The 24246-nt window shown below is 31.6% G+C and overlaps 1 protein-coding gene across 1 annotated transcript in view; it reads right to left on the bottom strand.

Moving 5' to 3' along the window:
- The window catches only part of LOC126747538 (beta-1-syntrophin), a 95626-nt gene extending 87790 nt beyond the window's left edge, over window positions 1–7836 (bottom strand). The window contains exon 1 of the mRNA XM_050456260.1: window positions 7415–7836. Coding sequence (XP_050312217.1) covers window positions 7415–7565 — 151 coding nt within the window. The 5' untranslated portion in view covers window positions 7566–7836. The remainder of the gene's footprint in view (window positions 1–7414) is intronic.
- Between the last annotated feature and the right edge of the window lie 16410 nt (window positions 7837–24246).

The raw sequence follows: 24246 nt of genomic DNA, 5'->3' as shown, positions 1-24246 counted from the left end.
GTAACTCCTTTAACCTTAACTCTACTTTTAACACCTAAAAATTAATAAAACATTGTCCTAAAAATAAGCCCTGAAGAGGTAATAATTATTCCTGAATTATAAGAAGTCATATCTAAAACCGGAAATATCAAATGCAATTCTAACCCAAACTAAGTTTAAAACCTAAAAATTATGGATATAAATTATGGAAAAATAAAAGGAAGCAATAATTATTTAGAACTTTCTTTATTATTCTATAATTTTATAAGTACCTACCTACCTCTTTTTTGTTAGTTGCCATTTGATTTTTTTTCACATTGTCATTGTCATTGTACTTTGGATGTCGCCTTGTAAGATGCTTCTTTAATTTTGTGGTCCCTTTAGAACTTTTAACTTCAGCCAAGCATAATTTGCAGGTTCCGCCGGCATTGGTTTTGATAAAAACTTTCCACACATCACTAGAACGAGGCATAATAATAATTTAATTATTATGACGTAAACTGTTCACTTCACAAATATAATTCAGATTCAGATGGCCAAAAGAATGAAAATAATAAAAGCTGGGGAATCCCAGTATTCCCTCAACACAGCAAGATTTCGCATCTCGCTTCTCCTCAAATAAAACAAAAGTCAATACGATACGATAGATCATAGAACATATAGCTGTAACCTGCAACACATCGACCGTCGAACACCAATGCGTGCGTTGTGGGTTGCATCTGCCAAGACTACGGATAAACATAAATAGAAAGACAGAAGGAAACAAGAGTAAATCCGTACTTCACTGCTTCATTCATACTAATTTATGTGGTATCTTTTTGATTAAATTAAATTTATTTCATAGCATTCTTCGATACGGGATACGATAGGTACTGCATAAAACTCAAGCGGATCGGACCGTATCGTACGTTAAAGTACCGGTACAAAATATCGAGTATCGGAAGAAAAAATACCGGTACTCGAGAGAATCGTATCGTATCGCACATCCCTACCTTTCAGTATTCTTAAGGCGTTCAAGCGGGGATGCACTGCTCTGTGGCAAATTAAAAAAAAAATTTTGTTTCGTTTGAGTCTTTGCTGCTACCTGTCCTAACAGCAAAAAATAAACTAAAAACCGGTTGCAATAATGTTGTAAACATAAATTAACTAAATATTGGACAGGAAATAAAAAAATTAATTCAAAATAAAGCAAGAAATTAAGTTAATTTGATAATATTAAATAAAAATTAAAATTATCTTATGTCAGGGTCAAAAAGGCCACCCTGTTTAACAGTGCAGTACGTCAATCGATCATAAAACGACCTTCTCGTGTTCGACAACATTTCAATGGAGATACTATTAAATGCTTGCCTAATTTTAACACAAAGCTCTTCTAAATTAGTAGCCCGTTCATTTTCGTGCCTATAAATTTATTCTTTTAGGTATCCCCAAAGAAAAAAATCATTGGGGGCTAAATCGGGGCTTCTGGCGGGCCATTTAATAGTACCGTTTCCACTGATTGTTCGATCAGGGAAAGACATTTCGAGAAATTGACGTACCACTAATGCGTTATGAGCGGGACAACCATCCTGTTGAAACCAAACTTGTTCTAAATTGATATTGAGCCCTCGAATAGCAGAAAGAACTTCATCCCTCAAATTATTAAGGTATTTGTTGGCATTAAGGTTTCCATCGATAAAAAAAGGGCCCATAATTGAATCACCTAAAATGCCAGCCCATACATTAACCTTTCGAGGGTATTGTGTATGTGTTGGTATGCTTATGTGCTTATTTTCTTTCGAATAACCCACTCTAATGGACGGATTATGTTTACCACAAATAGAGAAAGAGGACTCATCTAAAAACAAAATAACTGCTAATAAACATTTCGTCCCGATTTGCCCTTTCCAATACTTCATGGCAAAATTCCATCCGTCTCTCATGGTCCTGTGGGAAAATTTCTTGGGTTTTTTTCAACTTATAGCACTTGTACTTATTACTTTTTAAAATTCTTCTAAGCCTTAAAGGCTCAATACCCGTTTCTTTGGCAATGGTTGTACTATTGCAAGGAAAGTTCATTTTAGCAACAGCACAAACATTAACCTCTCAAAGCTCCGAACAGGTGGTTGCTCATTTGCGTAGCATTTCCTGCAATTTTGCAAGCACCCAAAGGTCTCAAACCTATGGATAATTGCAAAAATTGTGCTGCATACGGGAATGGATCGATTTTTGAACGTGAATGCAATTCTGCCTGATATTTCATCGACAGAACTGCCGGCATAATACCACTTAATAATTGGATTTTTTTTCTCAAGAGAACACATTTTAACAAGAAAATAGCGAGCTGTTTTAAATTTAATCTTTGCTGATTAAGCAGGAAGCTAGGAATAAAAATAACGTTATCGTTAAACGTTTAAAATGCAATCTCATATTGGCGGTGCAGTGTGATGGGGATAAGATTTGTCTCGTTTTGCGATGAACGAGTGGAGAGCCGTGCGGCAGAAATATCAATGTTGCCAAACGTATTAATTTGTAGCGTATTGGAAACGGCATGTATTGTGCCCTCTGTCTGTCTCATGCGGACTCCATATGGTCCCTCTCGCTTACGCTCATAGACTATTTCCTATAGGCGAGGTTTATATGATTATATCTGTATATAAACCTTTTCAAGGCACCACATTTCCGTACATTTCTTCTTAGTAGTTTTGTTTGGTACCTATGTTCTTACGTAAATATCATTTTTCAAAAAATTATTTTCACATTCGCATTCTTAATGCGGAACACACTGCTAAAAAATATCCATATTTCCACGGGTTTGAATCTACTCAAACGGTATTTGATTTAGAATCTGAGATTTGAAGTAACTTACATTATTGTTTTTTTTTGTAATAAAGTTCTTCATAAACAACACTTATTTTGATTTGTTGTCAACATCACTGTGTATATTATGCAAAAGTAGCTTGTAACTACGCTATTAAAGAAAATAAATTAATGTTTATCACCCAAAATGTCCAGAAAAAAATTAAATAATCGAAGTAGACCTGTGGAAAACAGTTATAGATATCAGCTCAAAGCGTCCGAGTTTTCAGGGCCGATGATGCAAAGCAGGCAGACAGTGAGCACAGAACACAAATATATAAAGAAGTGGTGGTTGCATACAAACTGATAGAAATTCCTCTGATAAAACAGGTAGCGTGCTCTCGCTTGGCAACGGAGACTGTTGTAACTAACTTGACAGTTTGACATGCCTAATTGGACCAATTAAAATAGTGAAAGGCGTGGCCAAATTAAGGCGGGAAATCGAATTTTATTTAATCTGACAATGTTATCATTTAATCGTAATATCTAAAGCCAACGCCTACTCAAAAAGGTTACTCATTGAGAAAAGGGCCTTTTTGATTAGGTGTTAGCATCAGATATTGATCTGAACAAAAATTAAACTTTTCAGTTTATTTTACATATCTAAATGAGTTAATTTACTGCAATAATCTACGATAGTGTACTAACAATAGTGTACGACATATCACCAATTGGACAAATGGAAATAAAACAATGTTTTTTTTAATACATTTATTATTTAATTTTCCTGAAAAAAAATTACTTAAAATGATATATAAATTAGAATTAATCTAAAAATGTTTGTGCTATTTTCTCACTACACATTATAGGCATTCTTATTAGGTTAATAATATCCTAATTTTATTAACACATAGATTCAATGTGGAACAATATTTTAAAACAGATACAAATATGTACTTGTATCTGTTTTAAAATTATTACAGATTTTAAAATTATTTAAATTATAATTTAAATTTAATTTTTAAAATAATTTATAATTCTATAGCAGAGCATTATCGAAAGAAACAATATATCCATCTACAAAACAAAATTAACTCTTTGAAAATGAAAACAACTTTTTAGTATAAACATATATCACTTACATAGTGACCGCCTAAAGTTCCGCATAAATTCGATAGAAATTAGACATGATTTTTTGAGAAAACGCTCGGACCCGTCAATTTTTATTTTCAGTTGCGCATTATTTCACATTAATTTTTATATACAGGGTGGAACAAAAAAAGATATTACGTCATCGATAATTTTTTTAAATGGAATGCTATATTTTTTATGGCATTTATCACGATACACTCACAACGGTATGTTCTTGCGCATCCGCCCGGCCTGCCCGACCATCGCGTGACGTAATGCGGCAGACAAGGTTCTCAGGCGCGATGCATAATTAGATGGTATATTTGATATTTCTGCGATTTTTTGAAGGATACTAGATATTTTTGGTACATAATAATTAGTATTTAATAGTTATTAAATTAATTAATACATAATATTATTAATTAGTAGGTACACATTATTTATTGTTTGCCAATTATACAAGTTCAAAAGCCTTGTGTTTTTATATTAATGAGAAATAAGTATATACCACAGATATATTTAGTTTATTGTTTTAGTTGAATTAATAACAGGGAAATCTGGTCAAAATTTTTGTCTTTATTTTAGATGTTCATTTAACAAAGTCAAGCTTTCGGAACTATTTTGTTCCTTCTTCAGGACTAAAAATTAATTAAATACTATACCTAATAGTGTTTATATTAAAGGCCTTTAAAAAATTCTTACCTAAGTTGTAGAACTACATTTTAATATAACTTTTAAACATTGTAAAAGTTATTTGGCAATTTTGATAAATTAAATTGTTTATTCTTTTATTAATTCAAATGTAATAAACACACATTGTGCATAACAATGACCTGAAAAAATTAGAATTTGACATCTGGCCTTCGATATAGTTAAAAAAAAAATGTTTTATCATAGCAGCAAATATTTTAAAGCAGATACCCCAGAGACAAGGCCGTGCAATACAAAAATGCAAAATTCAATTTTTAAAGCATGATATTTATTTAGAGGTGATCAGATTTTCGATTTAAGTTACAATCTCTATACCTAATAACAAAATAACAACAGAAAACATTTAAACCTAAAAATAAAAAATATAAGTATATTATTTTTTTAAATTTGTAATTTTAAACAATTTTTTATCTAGTTTCCTTTGAGAGTTTTTGAAACTTATTTTTCGGTTTAGGTCTCTCAGTCTTATATATGTCCTAGTTCGACTGAGACATAATACTACCTCAAGTGGAATACTTGTATTCACTTTAGACAATGTCCGTTCTGCCAGCTCTTTAAATACATGTTTTTCCTTAGAAAGAGATTTCCCATGCATTTGAAAAAACTCTTGTTCCATTTTTTGAGCTAGCTCCCATAGCTCATTATTTGGAGTAAATAGTGATCCCCTAGAGATTACCTGCAGCCAGTCTGGTACCTCGTCTACATTTAAAAAATTTCTTGTGGGCTCACCCAAATTATATTTGTTTTTAAATTTATAAGCTGTGCAGCAATGTATTTTAAAGATTCGTTATGAATCTTTTCTTTAACTTCAAAGTTATCTAATAGTGATATCATTTCACTCTCAGCTGATTCTTCTTCTTCAAGATATAAAGGTACTGTGAATGACTCTGAAATAAATGGTTCCAGATCGTCCCGTAGGGTGTTAGTCTTATTCGCTGGTTCGTCCTGCTTTCCAACCAAAACTGAAAACATCTTCTGTGTTAAGCAAAAGTCTTCATTTCTATTTTTATTATTCACCTCATATGCAGCAGCTTCTTCTTGTTCAATGGTGTTTCTGTTTTCAGTAAATATTGCTGCGGAATTTTTCCCGAGAATATACCATCTAAGTCGATATTTTAAATCTAAAGGAGACGGATGATCATTTCGACCCCCCATTCCTCTAATATAAGAGAAGAAATTCTCGAGAATATCTTGATTTAAGCGAGAAGTTACAATATAGACATTTTTAAAAGTAAATCGGTTTGATTCTTTATATCGGTACCGTAAGCGTTTCTACCAGGAGAATTAGCTGTAAATTTAGAGCGTCAATTCATTAAATCAAACCAGTCATTAAATAATTTTACAATATCTGAGACATACTTCCAATTGCTGTTTTTAGGCATAAGTCCATGTTCTCCTGTATATGCAATAGCTTTTGCTACTGAATTTGAAAAGACTTGAACTGCTAAAGATACCTTTTGTCTCATAGACCCGTGTACATTAAGATGCCTTTCTGTAAGCTTATGCGCTAATGTCAACTCGGATGAGGAAATATTTAGTAACACCTTAAAAAAATCAACATTAATTATATTGCCTTCTATTTTAAACTCGCTATCAAGCAAATGATTACGGGCAAGCTTTATCAGGTGGGGAACGTCCGAGGTACAAATATTTTTTTAGAACTATCACAGGGTTGATGAAAAAAGCAATTTTTTTTATGTCCGACATTTAATTCTTTCCATAGGGATATGTTTCCTGTGCCCATATCACTTGTAATTGCTACCACTGTAAAATGTGACTCATATAATTGAGAAATTATATTGTTGAGGATATCTTTAGTCAATCGCTGATCAAAATTATAGTATATAGGCTGTTTCCAATTGGAAAATAGCCCCCTTATCATAACTGTCTGACAAGCTTTATGAGACCCTATAACTTGTTCAGTTTTTTTGTCTATATCCATTCTGTTAGAAATATATATCTCATCAAATGTTAAAACACACAGGCGATCTACAGTGCTGAAATCTGCTGCCTTTTTCTTCATAACTGTGATAACACTCTTTAAACAACCCTGGTCAACATTGTAACCTAACATTGTAATTATTTGTAACCCATTTCCTTAAAGTTGATAATGCTGGTAATGGAAAATTGTTGGCTTTTAAGTATCTATATGCCTTAGGGCTGACACTGCGTAAGGATATAGCCGATGCTATGTCTTCTGCAGACCAATACACTCGCTTATCACCACCAACATTTTTTAGTTTTTTTATTTGTCCCTGAGTGAACACCTTTGACAATATTTCTTCATAGTTCTTTACTGTTTCATGGATATTTTTTTCTAACTCATTATTCTGACCTTCTAGTACTCTAATTTTCTCTTCAAGCTGAATTATTTTTGTTTCCATCGACCTGACAATAAATTCATAAATGAAAGCTGGAATAATGACTTATTTAGGAAAGACATAAACTCACTCAATAATTGAATAAGAAAGTTGGTATTGACCACGGCTACATGAGACACCCTGTATACAAAGTTTTTATTGCAAAAAATGCGCAACCAAAAATAAAAATCGACGTGTCCGAGCGTTTTTTTTTCGCACACACCCCTGAATTTTAAATGAATATCAATCATAAAAATCTACTCCTATACAATATTATAATATTTAGGAATAAAATTAAGTCTTAAAATAAATGTAAGTCTTTTCTAATACCTGAGAAAATTCACGTACATATGTATATAAACTAAGTAAACTACCTTCTACTAATTTTTTGTATCATGTATAGGTATTAAGTATATATATCAACTTATACACATACGAGTATAGTACCTACTTACCATTTTTAAAGTTTATGTCATCTTCTCTATGGCAAGCATTAGCCCACTGTTTTGAAAAATTTATGTCTTTAGAAAATCTAAAATATTTTATTTTGGTTCCTTTTGTAACTCGACTGTAGTTTTTACATGTAGCCACGGCACAACTAGACATTTTGATAAAACAAAAAACAACTTAATAAAATAATGACTTATCTTATTTTAAATTCACTTCTAATATAAATAAATAATAATACACAATAAATACATAATAATACACGCCAGCTTCCAAAAATTTCAGAAAAACTATACAAACAACGCCATAAAATGAACCGAGAAAGTGATAGGAATTGGACGGTAATCAGACGCTGCTTGCCAGACTACGTCATTGCGCGAAATGAACCAATTGGTGTCGAACGAGGAACATACCGTTGTGAGTGTATCGTGGCATTTATGAAATATAGGCGAAATTCCAAGCAAGTTTCGTAAAACACACCTTATCTCAAAACTCAACTGCTACCGAAATATTTACATTTATATAACAAGAAAACAAATATTATAAACACTGCCAATTGTTTCTATTTCCATGGTTGCACTTGTAAAGAATCTCCATTTTCGACTGTCACTGTCAGTTCGAAAATTAATAGTTTTTTCAGAATAAATTATGGCTAATTTAACGGAAGCCCAACGAATTGAAATTTTGATGATGCTAGGGTACGGGGATCGAGTGCGCACACAAAAAGAAGTAAGTGAACTGTTTAATGCCAAATACCCAAACCATCCTATTTCTCAGTCAACAGTTAGTAGAATAGAGCATAAATTCATAACTTCAGGTCATGTTAGGGATTTGCCAAGATCAGGTCGTCCAAAAATTTCTGAAGAAACAAAATTAAACGTTCTGCTCTTCGTCGAAGAAAATTCAAACAATGCAACTTCACAAATTTCAGTTGATAATAATATAGCCGGAACGTCAGTAAGACGCATCTTAAAAGCAAATGAATCCCACCCTTATAAAACTAGACTAATACACGAATTAAATGAGGACGATCCTGATCTAAGAAACCAATTTTGCGAGCAAATGATGAACATTTGTAATGACCGTCAGTTTGTGTTACGAGTTTTGTTTTCGGATGAAGCAACTTTTTGTTTAAACGGTGTCGTAAATCGGCAAAATTATCGGTACTGGTCAGTGTCAAATCCACACTGGGCAACTGAGGCTCATACACAGTACCGTAAATCTATTAATATTTGGGATGGTATTATGGAAAATAAAGTAATAGGGCCAAACACTTAACAGGACAAGGCTATTTGAATTTTCTTCAAGAACATCTTATCCCTGCTTTGGCTGCCCTATACCCAGACGAACAAAACCCTGCTGTCCCGACAGATAATTTGTGGTTTCAGCAAGACCTTGGATACCGTGTTCCCAGGAAGATGGATAGGACGAAGAGGGCCAATAGGGTGGCCGACCAAGTCACCAGACCTAAGTCCCTGCGACTATTTTCTATGGGGGTACCTGAAAAGTATAGTTTATATTGAGAAGCCAAACAAAGTAGAAGATTTAAAAAATTGAATTAGATATGAAATTAGACGATTATCACCCGAAGTAATTGATAGTGTTTTACATGAGTTTGTAAACCGTCTTCCTTTCTGCCAAGCAGTAAATGGAGATCAATTTGAACACTTGATACATTAATAAGAGAAGGTTCTGAAACAGTTGAGTTTTGAGATAAGGTGTGTTATACGAAACTTGCTTGGAATTTCTCCTATATTTCATAAATTCAATAAAAAATATAGCATTCTATTTAAAAAAATGACCGATGACGTCATAGCTTTTTTTTGTTCCACCCTGTATACCAAAATTTATGTGAAATATTGCGCAACTTAAAATAAAAATTGACGGGTCCGAGCGTTTTTTCAAAAAATCATGTCTCTAATTTTTATCGAATTTATGCGGAACTTTAGGCGGTCACTCTAATACTAGCTGTTGGTCTCTTATAATACTAGCAACATATCTTGGAACTATAATATTAATAAAAACTTAATTCAAAAACAGATGTTTACATAAAATAAACAGAAACTCTTAAAAAAACACAAGTTGTAAAAAAAACATTAATTCTGGTCCATTCTGTGGGCTCACTGCTCAGGTCTCTTAGTCTCTATACCTATGTCTCGTCTAAGTGAACACAGGAAGTGGTATGATACGAGCATGAAATAAAATAAAAAAGTAGGCAGTGCAAACCTTATAAATCAATTTACTAAATGATTCATGTGAAAAAAAAATAAAATAAATATTTAAATAAGTATCTGTTGTAGTGTAAAGCCAGCAGTATCAGCATTGTTAAAATTTGTGAAGAGAACTGATCAGAAAAAATTCTATAGCTCGGGGTGTTAATAAAATGTTTATTGCATATCGCTCTCCATGTTTTTCTTGTAATGGGAACTGAAGGAAATTAAAAAAGACTTTTATTACTTGTTTTTCAGAACCATTTAAAATATACATACTCTTACATCAAGGAAATTGTCAGGAACATTTTAAATCAATTTTTAATTGTTATATAGAAAATGAGAGGCGAGACATTTTGTAGTATCTATTTATAATAATCAAGTTAAAAATTGAATACTTGAAAAGTAAAACTTTTTCATTGAAATCAACTGAATTTGATTTTATTAGAGACTAAAGATTCACGATACAAAGCCATAATAGTAATAAATAAAAACATTAACAAATTAAAACATTACTAAAGAGAACTTTTTAGAAAGAAAAGTATCACTTATATATTATAACACCCTTAAAACAAATAACAAACTCAACCCACGCTTGCATTCATTGAAATGAGAAACAAACTCAAATGGTATGACAATGACAAATTATGTTCTATCAGTCAATGTCAACAACTGTCTGTCAGCTCCCTGTCAATTTTGCCGAGCAAGATGGCCGACATACGATTCGGATTTTCACCATACAAGCTTCATACATGTGACAGTGACTATCGTCACACGCGTTTGGCAAAATTCTCGGGTTCACTTCGACCGACACGACGGTGTCGCCATCCCATTGTCGCGTACATTTGAGGGTATATTTTCGTCCATAAGGTTACGCATCTTCTCAAACATTTCATCAACGCCTCCTGTTATTACTACTCTTCGACGAACCAGCGTTCAGTGTTCTATTGGCTCTTATGGGAGTTTCCTATCTAAGAAGTATTAATGTATGCGGAGCTGCGGAGCAGTATTAGGGCAAATTGCGACGGATAGTATGCTGAGATTGTATTGCTATCGAATCTGCGGCTATGAAAAAAGGAAGGATACGGACAACAATTTTCGATGTTGTCAAGAGCTAAATTAAAAAAGAAGAGTTAAGCAAGAAGATATATTGATTTAAAATTCAATGCTGTACAATCATAAAAAATGTGGAATTTTTTTTATGATTATTACATGATTCTTAGATTACATTTTAAGTTTAATTACTATATTTTTTAAAACTTTCTTTAGTTTAATGTTAAATTCTTTCAAAGATCTTCTCTGTATGGGTGAAACTGGCAACGTCACGGTGAAACAGGGGTAAGTCGGTTCAATCTAATCGCATCTAATTGGTTGTACTGCTCGTTGTTATGTAGAAATTTGACTCGGTCGACGGCGATCTAAAGCATATTTTTCGGATGACTGTAGTTTCTTCTTGAATGGTATAATAAATCACCATATAATTGTCATTACTTTACTGGGTGGCTAGTCTATAGATTTTTTACGAAGCACGCACTCCCAGAATTTGTAAAAAAGTAAATGCATGGGCTGGTATTATTGCAAATACCATTGAACGTTCTTTTTTCCTTCTCGGAAGTTTAACAGACAATATGTCTTTGGATTTATTATAAAATGTGATATATACTGAATTGAAAAAAGGGGTATATATACTTTTAACTTTTAATAATTTTGAATCTTTAGCTAAAGAGCTTACATATAATGTGATACAAGTAACGCTTTTAGAAAACTCTCGACTAAGAAAAGCAATCACATTTTATGCTGAAAACGTTTCTAAAAGCATCTATGGTTAACGTTAGAACTAGCATCTAGGTTTGAAAATTTTTGTCAAAATGAATAAAAGTTTTTTTTGTTTAACATCTGAATTAATATTAAAAACCACAGAAGGAGAAAATCTCAATCATATAATAGCTTAATCGGAAAGTTAATGAAAAAAAAACATTGTAATTAGCAATATATTGGATGAGTATTAAAAATTTTTGCCAATTTTTGAAAGAACTTTCAAAAGAAAACCGCGATAGTACTGAGGTAATATAGCCCTTATTAATGGCGAATAATTTGGTATCTACATTTCAAAATATTTCAACATTGTATAGATTTTTACAATAGGGAGTAATGCAGTAACTGTGCTAATGCCGAAAGGAATTTTAGTCGTTTAAAACAAATAAAATCATACACTTCTAAAGAATTTATTTTTCTGTAATTTAACAATTCGATGATAGTCAGACCAGTGAAGTTTTAATTTCAGATATTGAAGCCAATAATAATATAACTTATTGTTATTCCAAAATTGCATCTACAAGCAATATGAGTAGTTTCACTTCTTTCAATCTAAAAATATCAAATAATTCGAATAAAACCGTAAGTTTGGAAACGTGTTCTTATGTAATGTTTCTGGATATTTCGCAAAAATCTTAATAGAGAAAACAAAATGTAAAAACAATGGTAAATATTTCTTGTCCCACTAAAACTATGCTCATGGCAAATTAATAAATATTTACAGTTATTAATTAGGATTCTGATTTATAATAACTCAAAAAACGAAACTTATAAAAAATCTAATTATAAACCTCAGCAAAAATTATTCATTTTATCTACAAGAACTAAACCGAGGTCTTACAAAAGTTTTTCAATTTTCTATGAGGGCCCCTTTCTGTTTTTCTTTCTTTTACTTATTTAAGGAAATCTTATATCGTTTATTAATTTTATGGTCTTTAAGTGTTAACTAGTGAGGAGTTTTTTAATAATAAATTGCAAATTAATATAGAAATCTTTACAGGGGATGTAAATATTGACTTGAAGGACGTAAATAGCAGTACAGTAAATATATATCTCTGTCTCATGTCAGATTATGGTTTTTTATATTAAACTGACCTGACTGAGACTCCTGCTTATACCATTTTTTTTATCAACATCAGCACAACGACAAAACAAGTGGTAATCATATTACATACTTGTGACACAGATCACTATCCAGTTATGGTCAATATATCGCATCACTCAACATATGACTCAAAATTCTCTTTTAAAAAATAAACAAGATAAAAATCTCAAAAGTAAAATTATTGTTTTAGAATTATTAAAAGTAAACTTCCTAAACTATGACTGGAGGTTACAAAAATTCAGGACTCTAAAGACAATACAATTATATTTATCTTTATTAAGAAACTTCAAAAAATTATGAAGGCATCTGAGAGAATAATAAGAAGAAGAAGTGCTTAAAAACACTAAAAAGAGGGTGAAGGAATGGATAACAAGAGGATTAACTGTCTCAATTAAACACAGGAATGGACTGCAGAAGAACCTACAAAAACAGTGTATTGTTGTGACGAGTTCATAATGAGTTACTTATTATATTGGGTATTACGTCACTTACAGCAAAAATCAACTTAGAAATTTTTATCTCACACGCTCAAAAATTAAAAAAAAAGAAGAAGAAAATATACTTATTCACGTATTTAAAAGAAATATGAACTCAAATCTGTAACGATACCGTTCGATATACTTAATTTAATTTAAGTTCAATAAGTTTTAAATACAATAATTTACTTGAGGTATAATAGATTTTTTATATATCTAGGAGCTGAGGTTCAATCTATTAATCTCTGAGCTCGTTTCTTCTTTTTAATATCCTACGTAACTTTGTTATAAATATTATAATTAAAAAACGATAAAAAACAACAAGAAGACTTACTTTTTTAAAAAATACCTAATTTGAACCAACGTTTCGGTATTTATATCTACTACCGTTATCAAGGTAATTAAAGTAAAATTAAATTAAAAATAAAATATACTTATCAAATTAATATTATTAATATATTAAATATATCAAATTTTCAGCTATGCAGTATCATCAAAATTTCTTCCTAATTCGAAAATACTGTATATACTTTTTTTTATATAATTTGACGGTTTATTAATGAACATTAATAATACATGAAAATTATTGACCAAGAAGTTATATTACCATAGATATTAAGTCTTATAAATTATTCTTTATATTTACGAAAAACCTACGTATCTTAAATTTTTTCCTACATATTTTTAGTAAATTTAGTGCAACAGGCTTTTTATTTAAAAATTTGACCCTCTTGAACACAAAGTGGAGAAAACATCATGTTTGTTGTTGGAATTACAACTTGTATTAAGCTTTGTTGGTAATTTTGTAAAAAATTGCTTTTTATATATTCTTTAAATTAATTTTTGTCTCCAAAACATATTTTGGTAAGGAATTACTTATTTGTTTATAAAATTTAACTTCAAAAATTTCAAGATGATCCACCCTTAAATACATCACTCATCACTAGACCATCTAAATGACCACTGGGTTTGTTGTATTTTAAAAAAACATAGTTGGCAGCATCATCCATGTCTTAAAAAAGTAACCAACACGGCCGCGCAGCCGGAGATTCCAGCGTCATTGAAAACTTGCAGTCAAAGAAGCCATGTCCAAGCAGCTTAAATGAATCGTTCAAACATTTGCCGCTTCGCGGCAACACCACACCAATGAACGAAACTGAATGGCAATCGATACTATCGATAGTCGACCGGGTAAATTTCAAAACACGGGATTGGGTATCTTTTTCAAATAATATTCAATCAACGATCGTACCCAATACTGGTTTCTTAACAAAATGCTTTTACAATTTTTTATAGTATGGTTCTCTAATAGAACTGAATAAATAGAAGAGGTATAGTGCAACTTCCCCAAAAAGACAGAAGAATTATTTTAAAAAAATTGTTGGTTTGTAGTTTTAATTAAAATTTAAAGTTTTGTTAGTTCGAAAATGTTAATCTAGTAAAGAATTTTATATTTGAGAATATACAAGAATTTACGAAGAAAGAAGGTAGAAATAGATCTGTTATTCTAAGCGCAAACATGACATCTTCAAAGCAAAAAAAAATTAACATTCTTATAACACCGCTTCTAAAAAATTTGAAATGGTTCACAACACCGCAGGTAAAAGCTGATGTCATCTTGCGAAATGTCATATTGACAAACGGCTTTGTATTTACTTTCGGCATTTGTCATCTGTGTTTTTTCTTTAGTTTTTGGTTGAAAAACGAAAAAGGTTGAGTTATTTCAGTGTTTTTGAGACTACGAAAGTAAAAACTTACTTGATAGTGTCGTTTGTGCCGCTCGTTGGGAAATAGGCTATTTTAGCCGATCTTTTTACAAGTAAATACCAATATTCTCATAACATCATATCAAAAGACAACCTTCGTTATAAAAGTAGAATAATAAAAACTTATTAAGGAATCTATAATAATTAGAAAATATTTCATTTCCATAAAAATGCTTTTTATTAGATAAGTACCTTTATTCTAATAAAGTACGTTAAAAAAACGCATAAAGAGTTCATAAACGGTAATATTAATTACTATAAAGCATAATCTATTATTAATAAATATTTTTTGACGACGTCACTGGTAAAGATTATTTGTGTCGGCGGAATCAACAATGCGATTGAGTGGCGTTTGGGATATTGTTGGGTTTTTCTCTAATATACATTATCTATATTCATTTAACTTTGAATTTTGACTCATAGAGCTTTTTCTTCATAGAGCTTCATCTTATCATATTTAATTTTTAAAAAATGCTTCATATTTTATTAATAGGAAAATTATTGTTTTGCGCCTGTCAAAATAAGCGACAAACTTTTATGATATTATGAAGTGTTTTTTTGCCACTTCTTCACAAGCATTTGCCATCATTGCATAAGAAGTATTGCAAGCAAATAAATACTGCCCATAGTTCCACGGAAATGCTAATTCTAGTCTTTCAATGTTCTAAGATACTCACAAGAAAAAAACTTTCTTACGCGTTTCTATTTTTTATTAACTATATATATAGTATAGCTCAGCACCTACAAATTCGTACTAAATACCCAGGCATATTAGTCTGGTATATGCTTAGACGTCATTCACTTAAATTGCGCACAAAGTCCAAGGCTCAACAGAATGTCGGAAACAGAAGCGCTCTAGTTGAAGCCATTCAAATGGAACCCGTGATGATTAGACATCGCATTCCAAAGCGGACGAAAAAGGTTTGACAATAGATGAGTAGATTCAGTAAAGGATCTTAGGATAGACTCCAGATGCTACCGAAAGTCTTCTAGAGACATAAAAAGTGGTGTGCCAAAGTTACGTGCCTCGTGAATATGATCTACATATCTGGTCTGGGCACGTAGTTTTTACACTTGAGTGCTCGATAGATTACTCCAAAAAGAGTATTATCAAACGTCCATTTAATATCTAGGAATGCAACCACGCAGGCCTTGAATACCAGATTGATTTGATTGCCTATTTTACTCTTCCATAGATGATTGTCTTTCTGCAGTCTCGTATTCGATATGAATTAAACCTCGAGAACGGCGAGAAGGATAGTGGAACCACTTGAAGCCTGGAAAGTGAGTGCGTAGCGCAACCTCCATCGTCCTCCGCTTATTGGTTGTAAGGCCGTTATCAACCTCATGTTAGTACCAGAGTCATTGGACAGTACTTTGCACAGACATGTCGCGGAGAATTTAGCCAATGCTGGCAATGAGGCAATCCTTCAGTACTGTCTTTTAAGTCCCTAAATACCTTGTTGTCTGCTTTTGAGCTGCCTGGACATATTCCAGTCAGTAGCAATCTTGGAGCGCTCTGCTCTGCGAAGGAGCCGGCACGTAATGTCGGTGTTTTTCCGTGCTATTGTATCAGCCTTGAACATTGTTAGTGTTTGCGGCTCTCTGTTTGAGTGAGCAGTTGCCCTCGCATGCCGCGACAGCCGCCCGAGTCAAATTGACATTCTTAGCCAATTAGTTCCTCTCGAAAGCAATCCTAATCAGTGTTTCTCAGATTACTGTAGGCTGCAATATCGCGTCGAGCTTGTTCCTTCAACTAAAGTAGAATGTAACCTTAAGGGACATTCTCCACGAGCAGAATGGGTTCGATGTTATAGTGTTACAGTGTTAAGTAAAGATATCCTAGGATCGATGACAGATTGACTCCTATTGCAGTAGAAACTCTGAACACCATCCTGGTTGAGTTGATCTAGGCCGTTTGATCACAAGAAGTCATCAAGAAAGCAGCCCCTTACATTCCAATCTCTACATCCTACGAATAAGAATATGATACGATTTAGAATCACAGCGGGTGCCCCAATTCTTCGCAATATTTGACTACTGCAGTAACGCACAGCGAGATGGGGGTAAATCAATTTCGAAGGTAGGTAGAGTGGACAACCAGGTTCTGTCTTGTACCTACATTTGACGCCTACTCAGTCCCTTGTGCAGAGACCTGTTGATTCTCACAGGGTCCTGGTAAGACCAGGGCTGAGCAGGCAACGCTGATATTAAGCTCATTGAGCCTTTTTCTGTACAGAACAGCAATAGATGCTCTTCCCTGTAGTAGATTATCCTGTCCAAATTATGGAAACATATTGTACTCTGTACTGCTGATCTTTATTATACTTCTTGCAGTTAAAAATATAAAAAATCGGAAAGATTCGTTAACTTTAATTGTAAGAGCTGCGTAGATGTAAACCTTGAAATGTTAAATGAATATGGTTGTTAAGTGGCCCATTGTTTTAAAGGCCGTTCAATTCTCTTTTCAGTGGTACTCGAGTTTATTATTTTTATACAATCCAGGTATTTTGATCTAGTATCTTGTACTTGTTTTTCACAAATAGCAAATATCGAAATTAAGCAAATAAACATAAGTTTTAATCCATATTTTCTCTAAAAACTCAATAAGGGTTATGCAATGTATTTTTTACTTGCAAGTCTTACTACGATCAAATGATGTCGAAATTTAAGTTTGTAATTTAACCAGTTGCAAAATAAATTAGATAAGGCCAACAGAAACAAAACAAACCAATCCCAATCTCACTTTGTTCGGATTTAAATGTGGCGCGCTCCGTTAAAAACTTCTTGAACATATAAAATTAAGAAATCTACAAGGTCGAAGAAAAAGTACAAAATTTTAAAATTTTGTTATCAAGTTTATCTCAAATTTGGTACACAGATTCTCAAATACTTATATTCCGCTCACACCTCCTATTTTGTTTTTCGATAATTAATTAAATTAAACTTTAAGTTTACTAAATTTAATCGAATTTAGTTACCTGCCGTAACACCTTCAACCATCTGACGGGATCTGATCAAAATGAAAGTCTAAAGTTCTTTTTTGCCTTGTAAAAAAGTTTAAAGATTATAGTTATTTTTATATTTATTTCATTTATAGTTGTTATTCAATTTTATTCTATTTAAATTTATAAACTGGTAGGTTACTCTTATTAGTATATTGCAATTTCAAATAAGCGAAAAACATATAATTCATTAAAAAAATTATATCTAAAAGAAACTTGCAGATTGCACAAGACTCGTTTGGGGGTCTCTGATAAAAGATAAGAATATATATATAATATCATGTTTATAATGAAAATAGTATATTCAGAACATGTAGTAGAGATAATAATTTAATAAGACTAAATAACATTACTTATTATTATCTTGATACCCAACTTTAATTATGAATAATTATTAAATTGTTAATTTAAAATATTCATTCTATTTGCTTGTAACATTCTACAAAAAATAGTTCTATTCACAATTGTTTTGAACATACGAAAAGGTCGCAGCGATATTTGTAGCTCTCCTGTATATTTTGGAAAACACCCTGGCATATGTTATTTTGATTTCTAGGAGCATGTCTTTTGACATAAAGCTAGACAATACAGGGTGATCGAAGATACGTTATTGTGTTACACTTTAGATTTTTTTTAATTTTTAGATTCTGGATTAAATTTTTAGTGACTTTTGTATAATAAAGTTCGGAACTTTATTATACAAAAGTAAATTTTTAATCGCTAAGAAGTTATTTGGGTTAATAAAATTCGATAAATTTAATACAAATAATAATGGTCCTATGAATAGAAACTTTGGTGTGACACTCAAATAACGAGACAGTTTTACTACTAACCAAAACTCTTTATTTTACTCTCGACGCGTCTTTTGCTAACGATATTAGCATCTTCGGGAAAAGATTAGAACTGACAGATTTAATCGTAATCTGATAATAATGGATGGATTAAACGGGAAAAAATAAAGGATACCCCCAAGGATAATTAATATTAGCGAGTGCTATCGTATATTATAGAAAAACTTTGTCTTTCATTTCAAATTATTAACTTAGCTAAACCTAGTTGTGATTAAATATTAAGTGATGATTTATTCAATTCAAGAAAGAGTAGAAATAATAAAACTGTGTAAATAACTAAAATTGAAGCATTGTAAGAGCTACTGTCAGGTTGATTAAAACTTCATGGGCAACATAAAAGTCAAATAAAAAATGAGAGTTTCTATTTAAAAATCGAGACTATTGCGTAACGCAATATCCTATTTTTTGGATTACCCTGTATTGTACAGTTATTGATAAAAAGACACCCAAAAATCAGAATTAGAAATCAAGCAGTGTTATGCATTGTTTAAAGTCCTCTATATTTTCAGGTTTAGTGACAAACACTCTATTTTTCAAACGGCTCCAAGAAAAGTAATCTAAAGGAGAGAGAACTGGGGATATAGCTCGCTATTCTATGGTACTTCCCCAGGCTTATCCATCTATATGGAAAAGTAAAATTGGTTAAAAAAATGCGGTTTTAAAGCATTTCTAATTACTAGTACCTTACGGAAGTCAGGTTCAGAGGCTTGCGGTAAAAAATATTACTAAAACGGCCAAGATAAAAACCTGGAAAATATTTTTAATTTTCTAAAATGACCGCTAGGGGACGTAATTGCGATCTTTTAAAAAAGTAATCTCAAAATAATCTAAAAGAGTAAAGTTTTTGTGAATTTCGATATCATAACCTAACAAAAAAATATTTAATCTTTAAAGTAGATGACAATCTGAAACTTTTTTAATTGACAGTTTTTGCTGTATCTCTGAAAATAAAGTAGTGGGAGGTATTCTAAGGTTTCCTTAAAAAACAATTATTAGCAAGCCATGAAAGGAAAAAAAAAACAAAAAAAAAACAAATATTTAATCAAAACATAAATATGCCTCAAATTGTCAATCGTTTCGCTTACTTTTGTATAATTCTTGTTGTAATAATGTGTTTTACGAACGATGAAGCTGTGGTTTAACTGAAACTTTTTTAAAACTGTTTAACTTTTTTGTGGTTTTTTACTGAAGTTTACGCGGCTTAATATTCAAGTCGGCGCTCTTGCGATGTGAGAGTTTTTTCCTGATTAGTGGCTAACTTACGAGCCAATAGTAGTTTTCGGCCTACATTTTGACGGCTGGAATGACGAATTGGAATAACCGAAGAAAATATTAAGTACGTACTGAGATACATTCAAGAAAATTCTCATGTTAGCACAAGAGCATTATCCAGCAAATGCTGTTTCTCAAGTTTCTCTTGTTTTTTTCTGTTTCTTATCACGGACTTCTTGCTTTTCTTTTAACATCTGCTTTTAAGTTCGGTAAGTTTTCTTCTATAGTTTTCAACAGGTTTACTCGTTTTCTTGTTTCGTCCACTAAATTGAGCCTTCAGATATCCTTTACTTCTTCACTTTCAGAACTTTAAACTCTGGAACATGCTTCCGTCTGGAATACATTTATATCAGAAACATACTTTTATCTCAGGAGCACACTTTTTTATTGAATATCTTTTCATTGAGATTACAACATTTTTGCCAATCTAGACTTCTCTGCGTTTAATTGTTTTCAAGGTAAACAACAAAACTGATTAAAATATTCCGAAGCTTGGTTCGTTTTAAAGATACTTAGAATAATTTAGAAATTCTTGGAACATTTTCACTGTTTTGGCTGATGGGAAAGAAATATTTAGAACACAAAAATATCAAACTACGAGTATCTACGTTAAAATAACCTAAATTGGTTCTCAAATGGAGCGTACTAAAAACAAGGTCATATAGGTGAAGCTATTAATGTTGATTAAATATTTGTGTATCGAATATTCAACACCATTAATCTAAACGTAAGTAGAACCTAAAATAAACTTAACTAAGGAACGGTATAAAAACTGTGGGAATAGTTAAAGAATTTATATTTTCAAAATACTATAATTTAAAAGTGTCTTAAGTTGGTACTTTTCCTAAACCGATACTTAAACTATATCTAATTTATTACAAGTACACAACAACATAAATTTACACAATAACATTTAGATTATGCTCATGACGTTAGCCTTAAAAATAATTGCGTAAAGTTTCATCGAGTTTTAACAATTAATTGGCGCATGTTATAATTTTTTCTAAAGATAAGATTGTTATTTTATTAACAACGCGACGATGGAACTAGTTACCTAGTTAGTATAAAGTACTTTTATTTAATAAGCTTAAACGCATTATGTACAGGGTGTCCCATTTTGGGTACTTTATTGCTATCATTGCGGGGTATCTCCGTTATTTTTAATGTTAGCGTGATGCGGTTTTCGCGACAGTGTGCTACTTTTTCGTGAAAATAACGATGCCGTTAACAAAAATTCCAAAGCCGTCTTAGTTTTTAAGATATAGGCCATTTTTGAAAATTCGACATTTTGGGACTCCCCTTGTATTTCGGTTATTCTTTAACTTATCGAATATGTAAAAAAACAGTTTTATAGATTTTTTTTCCGTAGAATGCAGTGACGTAGATTTTTTTTTTAATATTAACTATTTTTGAGTTATAAGCCAAACTTATGTTTTTTTTAATGGAACACCCTGTTTATATATGCACTAATAAATTTGTCTTCTTTTTACCTTTTCAAAAATATATAATGGTATGCACTTTTTTTTAAGAAACATACAAATAAATGACAATTTTCTAAAATTAAGGACATAAATTTATTAGTAGGCCACGCTCTTGTTGATAACAAAACAAAAGTCAACTAAATGTCAAATATTTATATTTTACGGTTTCTTAAGTCAAATATTTGTATTGTAAGTATTTGTTTTTTTCTTTATTAATTAAATTCTTTAAAAAATGGCAGCGTCTGAAAATTACGAAAAATATGATATGTTGGTATGTTTTATACAAAGTAACGAAAATTCTGAAAAAGCTTCGGCGTTATATTTTCAAAGGTAAATAAGCGATAATGGGTACTAAAATTTAAATTATAATTATAAGTTTGTGTTTGTTAGATATCCAGAGAGGCGACAACCCTTTATTTAGATATTTGCTCGCTTAAAAGCAAATTTAGTTGAACACGGAACCTTTGTTTGCCCGCGTCCGAAAACCTATAACAAGGAGAATAGGGAAAGAAAAGAAATAGATGTTTTGGGATATATTGAAGCAACACCTTCGTCCTCATGCAGAAAACTTGAGAAAGATATTGGTGTGTCAAAAACTAATGGATCCTAAAAAAATACGTATCATCCGTACAAATTTAGTATTGCGCAACAGTTGCATCCTGGCGATGCTGAGCGCCGAGCACTGTTTTGCCAGTGGTATCTACAACAAATCGAAGCTAATGATTTGTTCGGCAGACTTGTTATTTGGTCAGATGAATGTTTTTTTTCAAGTGCGGGTATTTTGAATCGTCACAATACCAGGAATTGGAAAACAGAGAATCAGTATTTAGTGTTCGAAAGGGCACAACAGGGACGTTTTGGAGTTGGAGTGTCTTGTTTTATTTTGGGCAGAAAAATAGTTTATCGGATTTTTGAAGGAGGTCTTACAGCACGTAGATACCTAGAGATCCTTGAGGAAGTTATTCCTGAACTGCTAGAAAATATTCCGCTAGCACAATATAATGCAATTTACTTACAACAAGATGGTGCTCCTAGTCATAATTCAAGGCTAGTAAGGGAATTTCTTGAGAATAATTTTCCGCAAAGATGGATAGGTACCAATGGACCTGTAAGATGGCCCCCACGATCCCCAGATCTTTCAATTTTGGATTTTTTTTATGGGGGTATCTACAAAATGAAGTGTATAAAACACGTTATGATGGAATTGCCGAACTTCGAGAGGCAATTAACTTAGCCTTTCAAAATCTGCGAAGGAGATCAATGGTTCTAGTTAGTGCCATTGAAAGAATCACAAAAATGTGCCAATTTTGCATTCGAGAGAATGGTCATTATTTTGAACATTACCTTTAATTTTTTTTTCTTTTTTTAAATACAGTAGAGTTTTTTGTTTTGTATGTTTTGTTGCTTTATGCTACAAAACAAGCTTATGTTGTAAGAATTGTAGCTATACTGTTGTAGTGTATTTTTTTTAATAATATGCTTTTGTCTCAGTATGTATATTTTGATTGCATCCAATGTATTTGCAATGAATCCAATTCTTTGTTAGTGATTTGTCTATGTTTTATCTTTGTTATTGTTATTCATGGCCTACTAATAAATTTATGTCCTTAATTTTAGAAAATTGTAATTTATTTGTATGTTTCTTAAAAAAAAGTGCATACCATTATATATTTTTGAAAAGGTAAAAAGAAGACAAATTTATTAGTGCATATATATACAGGGTGTTCCATTAAAAAAACATAAATTTGGCTTATAACTCAAAAACAGTAAATATTTTAAAAAAATAATCTACGCCACTGCATTCTACGGAAAAAAATCTATAAAACTGTTTTTTTACATATTCGATAAGTTAAAGAATAACCGAAATACAAGGGGAGTCCCAAAATGTCGAATTTTCAAAAATGGCCTATATCTTAAAAACTAAGAGGGCTTAGGAATTTTTGTTAACGGCATCGTTATTTTCACGGAAAAGTAGCACACTGTCGCAAAAACCGCATTACACTAACGTTAAAAATAACGGAGATACCCCGCAAAAGTACCCAAAATGGGACACCCTGTACATTGTAGATGTTACACCGGCTACTTTTATGCTGCGCCTAGTTTTCAATATTATATACTATCAGTATATAATAGTCATTCATAATTCATGATTTTCCACGACAGCTGTTATAGTTTTGTTTGTTAACCTGCGCTTATTTTAAAACTTAAAAGTCATTGTGATCACATAACAATTAATTGTTGCAGCATTCTGTATTGCAGTAAATTATTTTATGGGTAATATATAAATATGATTTTCCCGTTAGTTCTCGAAATAATAGTGAAAATTTTTGGTGACCAATTAATTATTATTCTAGTACCAATAATTATTAATTTGGGGGTCGATAAATATTTTTAAATATAACAAATTTTGGTGGCCAAATGACTGTATATACAGGGTGTTTTTAAAGTTGAGTCATTTACTTGAACTGCTTGTAGAAAACTATGTCAAAAAGAATTTGTATACCAAAAATCACCTATATAAAAGTTGCATAATAAAAGAGATTAAAAATTTGTAAAAATAAAAATGTTATCTAGTTGTAAAGTTTATGTGGTTGTATGTGGAATAGTTTTCTTTAAAAATCTTTTTTATTATTTACTATTGCCGTGGAAATATGGGCAGTTTTTTTCTTGCAACATTTCTGACGCAATGATGCTTAATGCTTATGTAGAAATGGCAAAAAAAAAATCATAAGAATCTGTCACTTATTTTGACAGGCATAAAACAATACTATTATTCCTGTTAGATACACTATAAAGAAGTCAATATTTAAAGTAAAATTCATATTACGTATATTTGAGAAAAAGGCAACAACATCGCAA

Source organism: Anthonomus grandis, chromosome 19 (genome assembly GCF_022605725.1).
Source record: "Anthonomus grandis grandis chromosome 19, icAntGran1.3, whole genome shotgun sequence".
Lineage (NCBI taxonomy): Eukaryota > Metazoa > Arthropoda > Insecta > Coleoptera > Curculionidae > Anthonomus > Anthonomus grandis.
The sequence above is the reverse complement of the archived record's forward strand: the minus strand, read 5'-3'. Positions and strand labels throughout refer to the sequence as shown.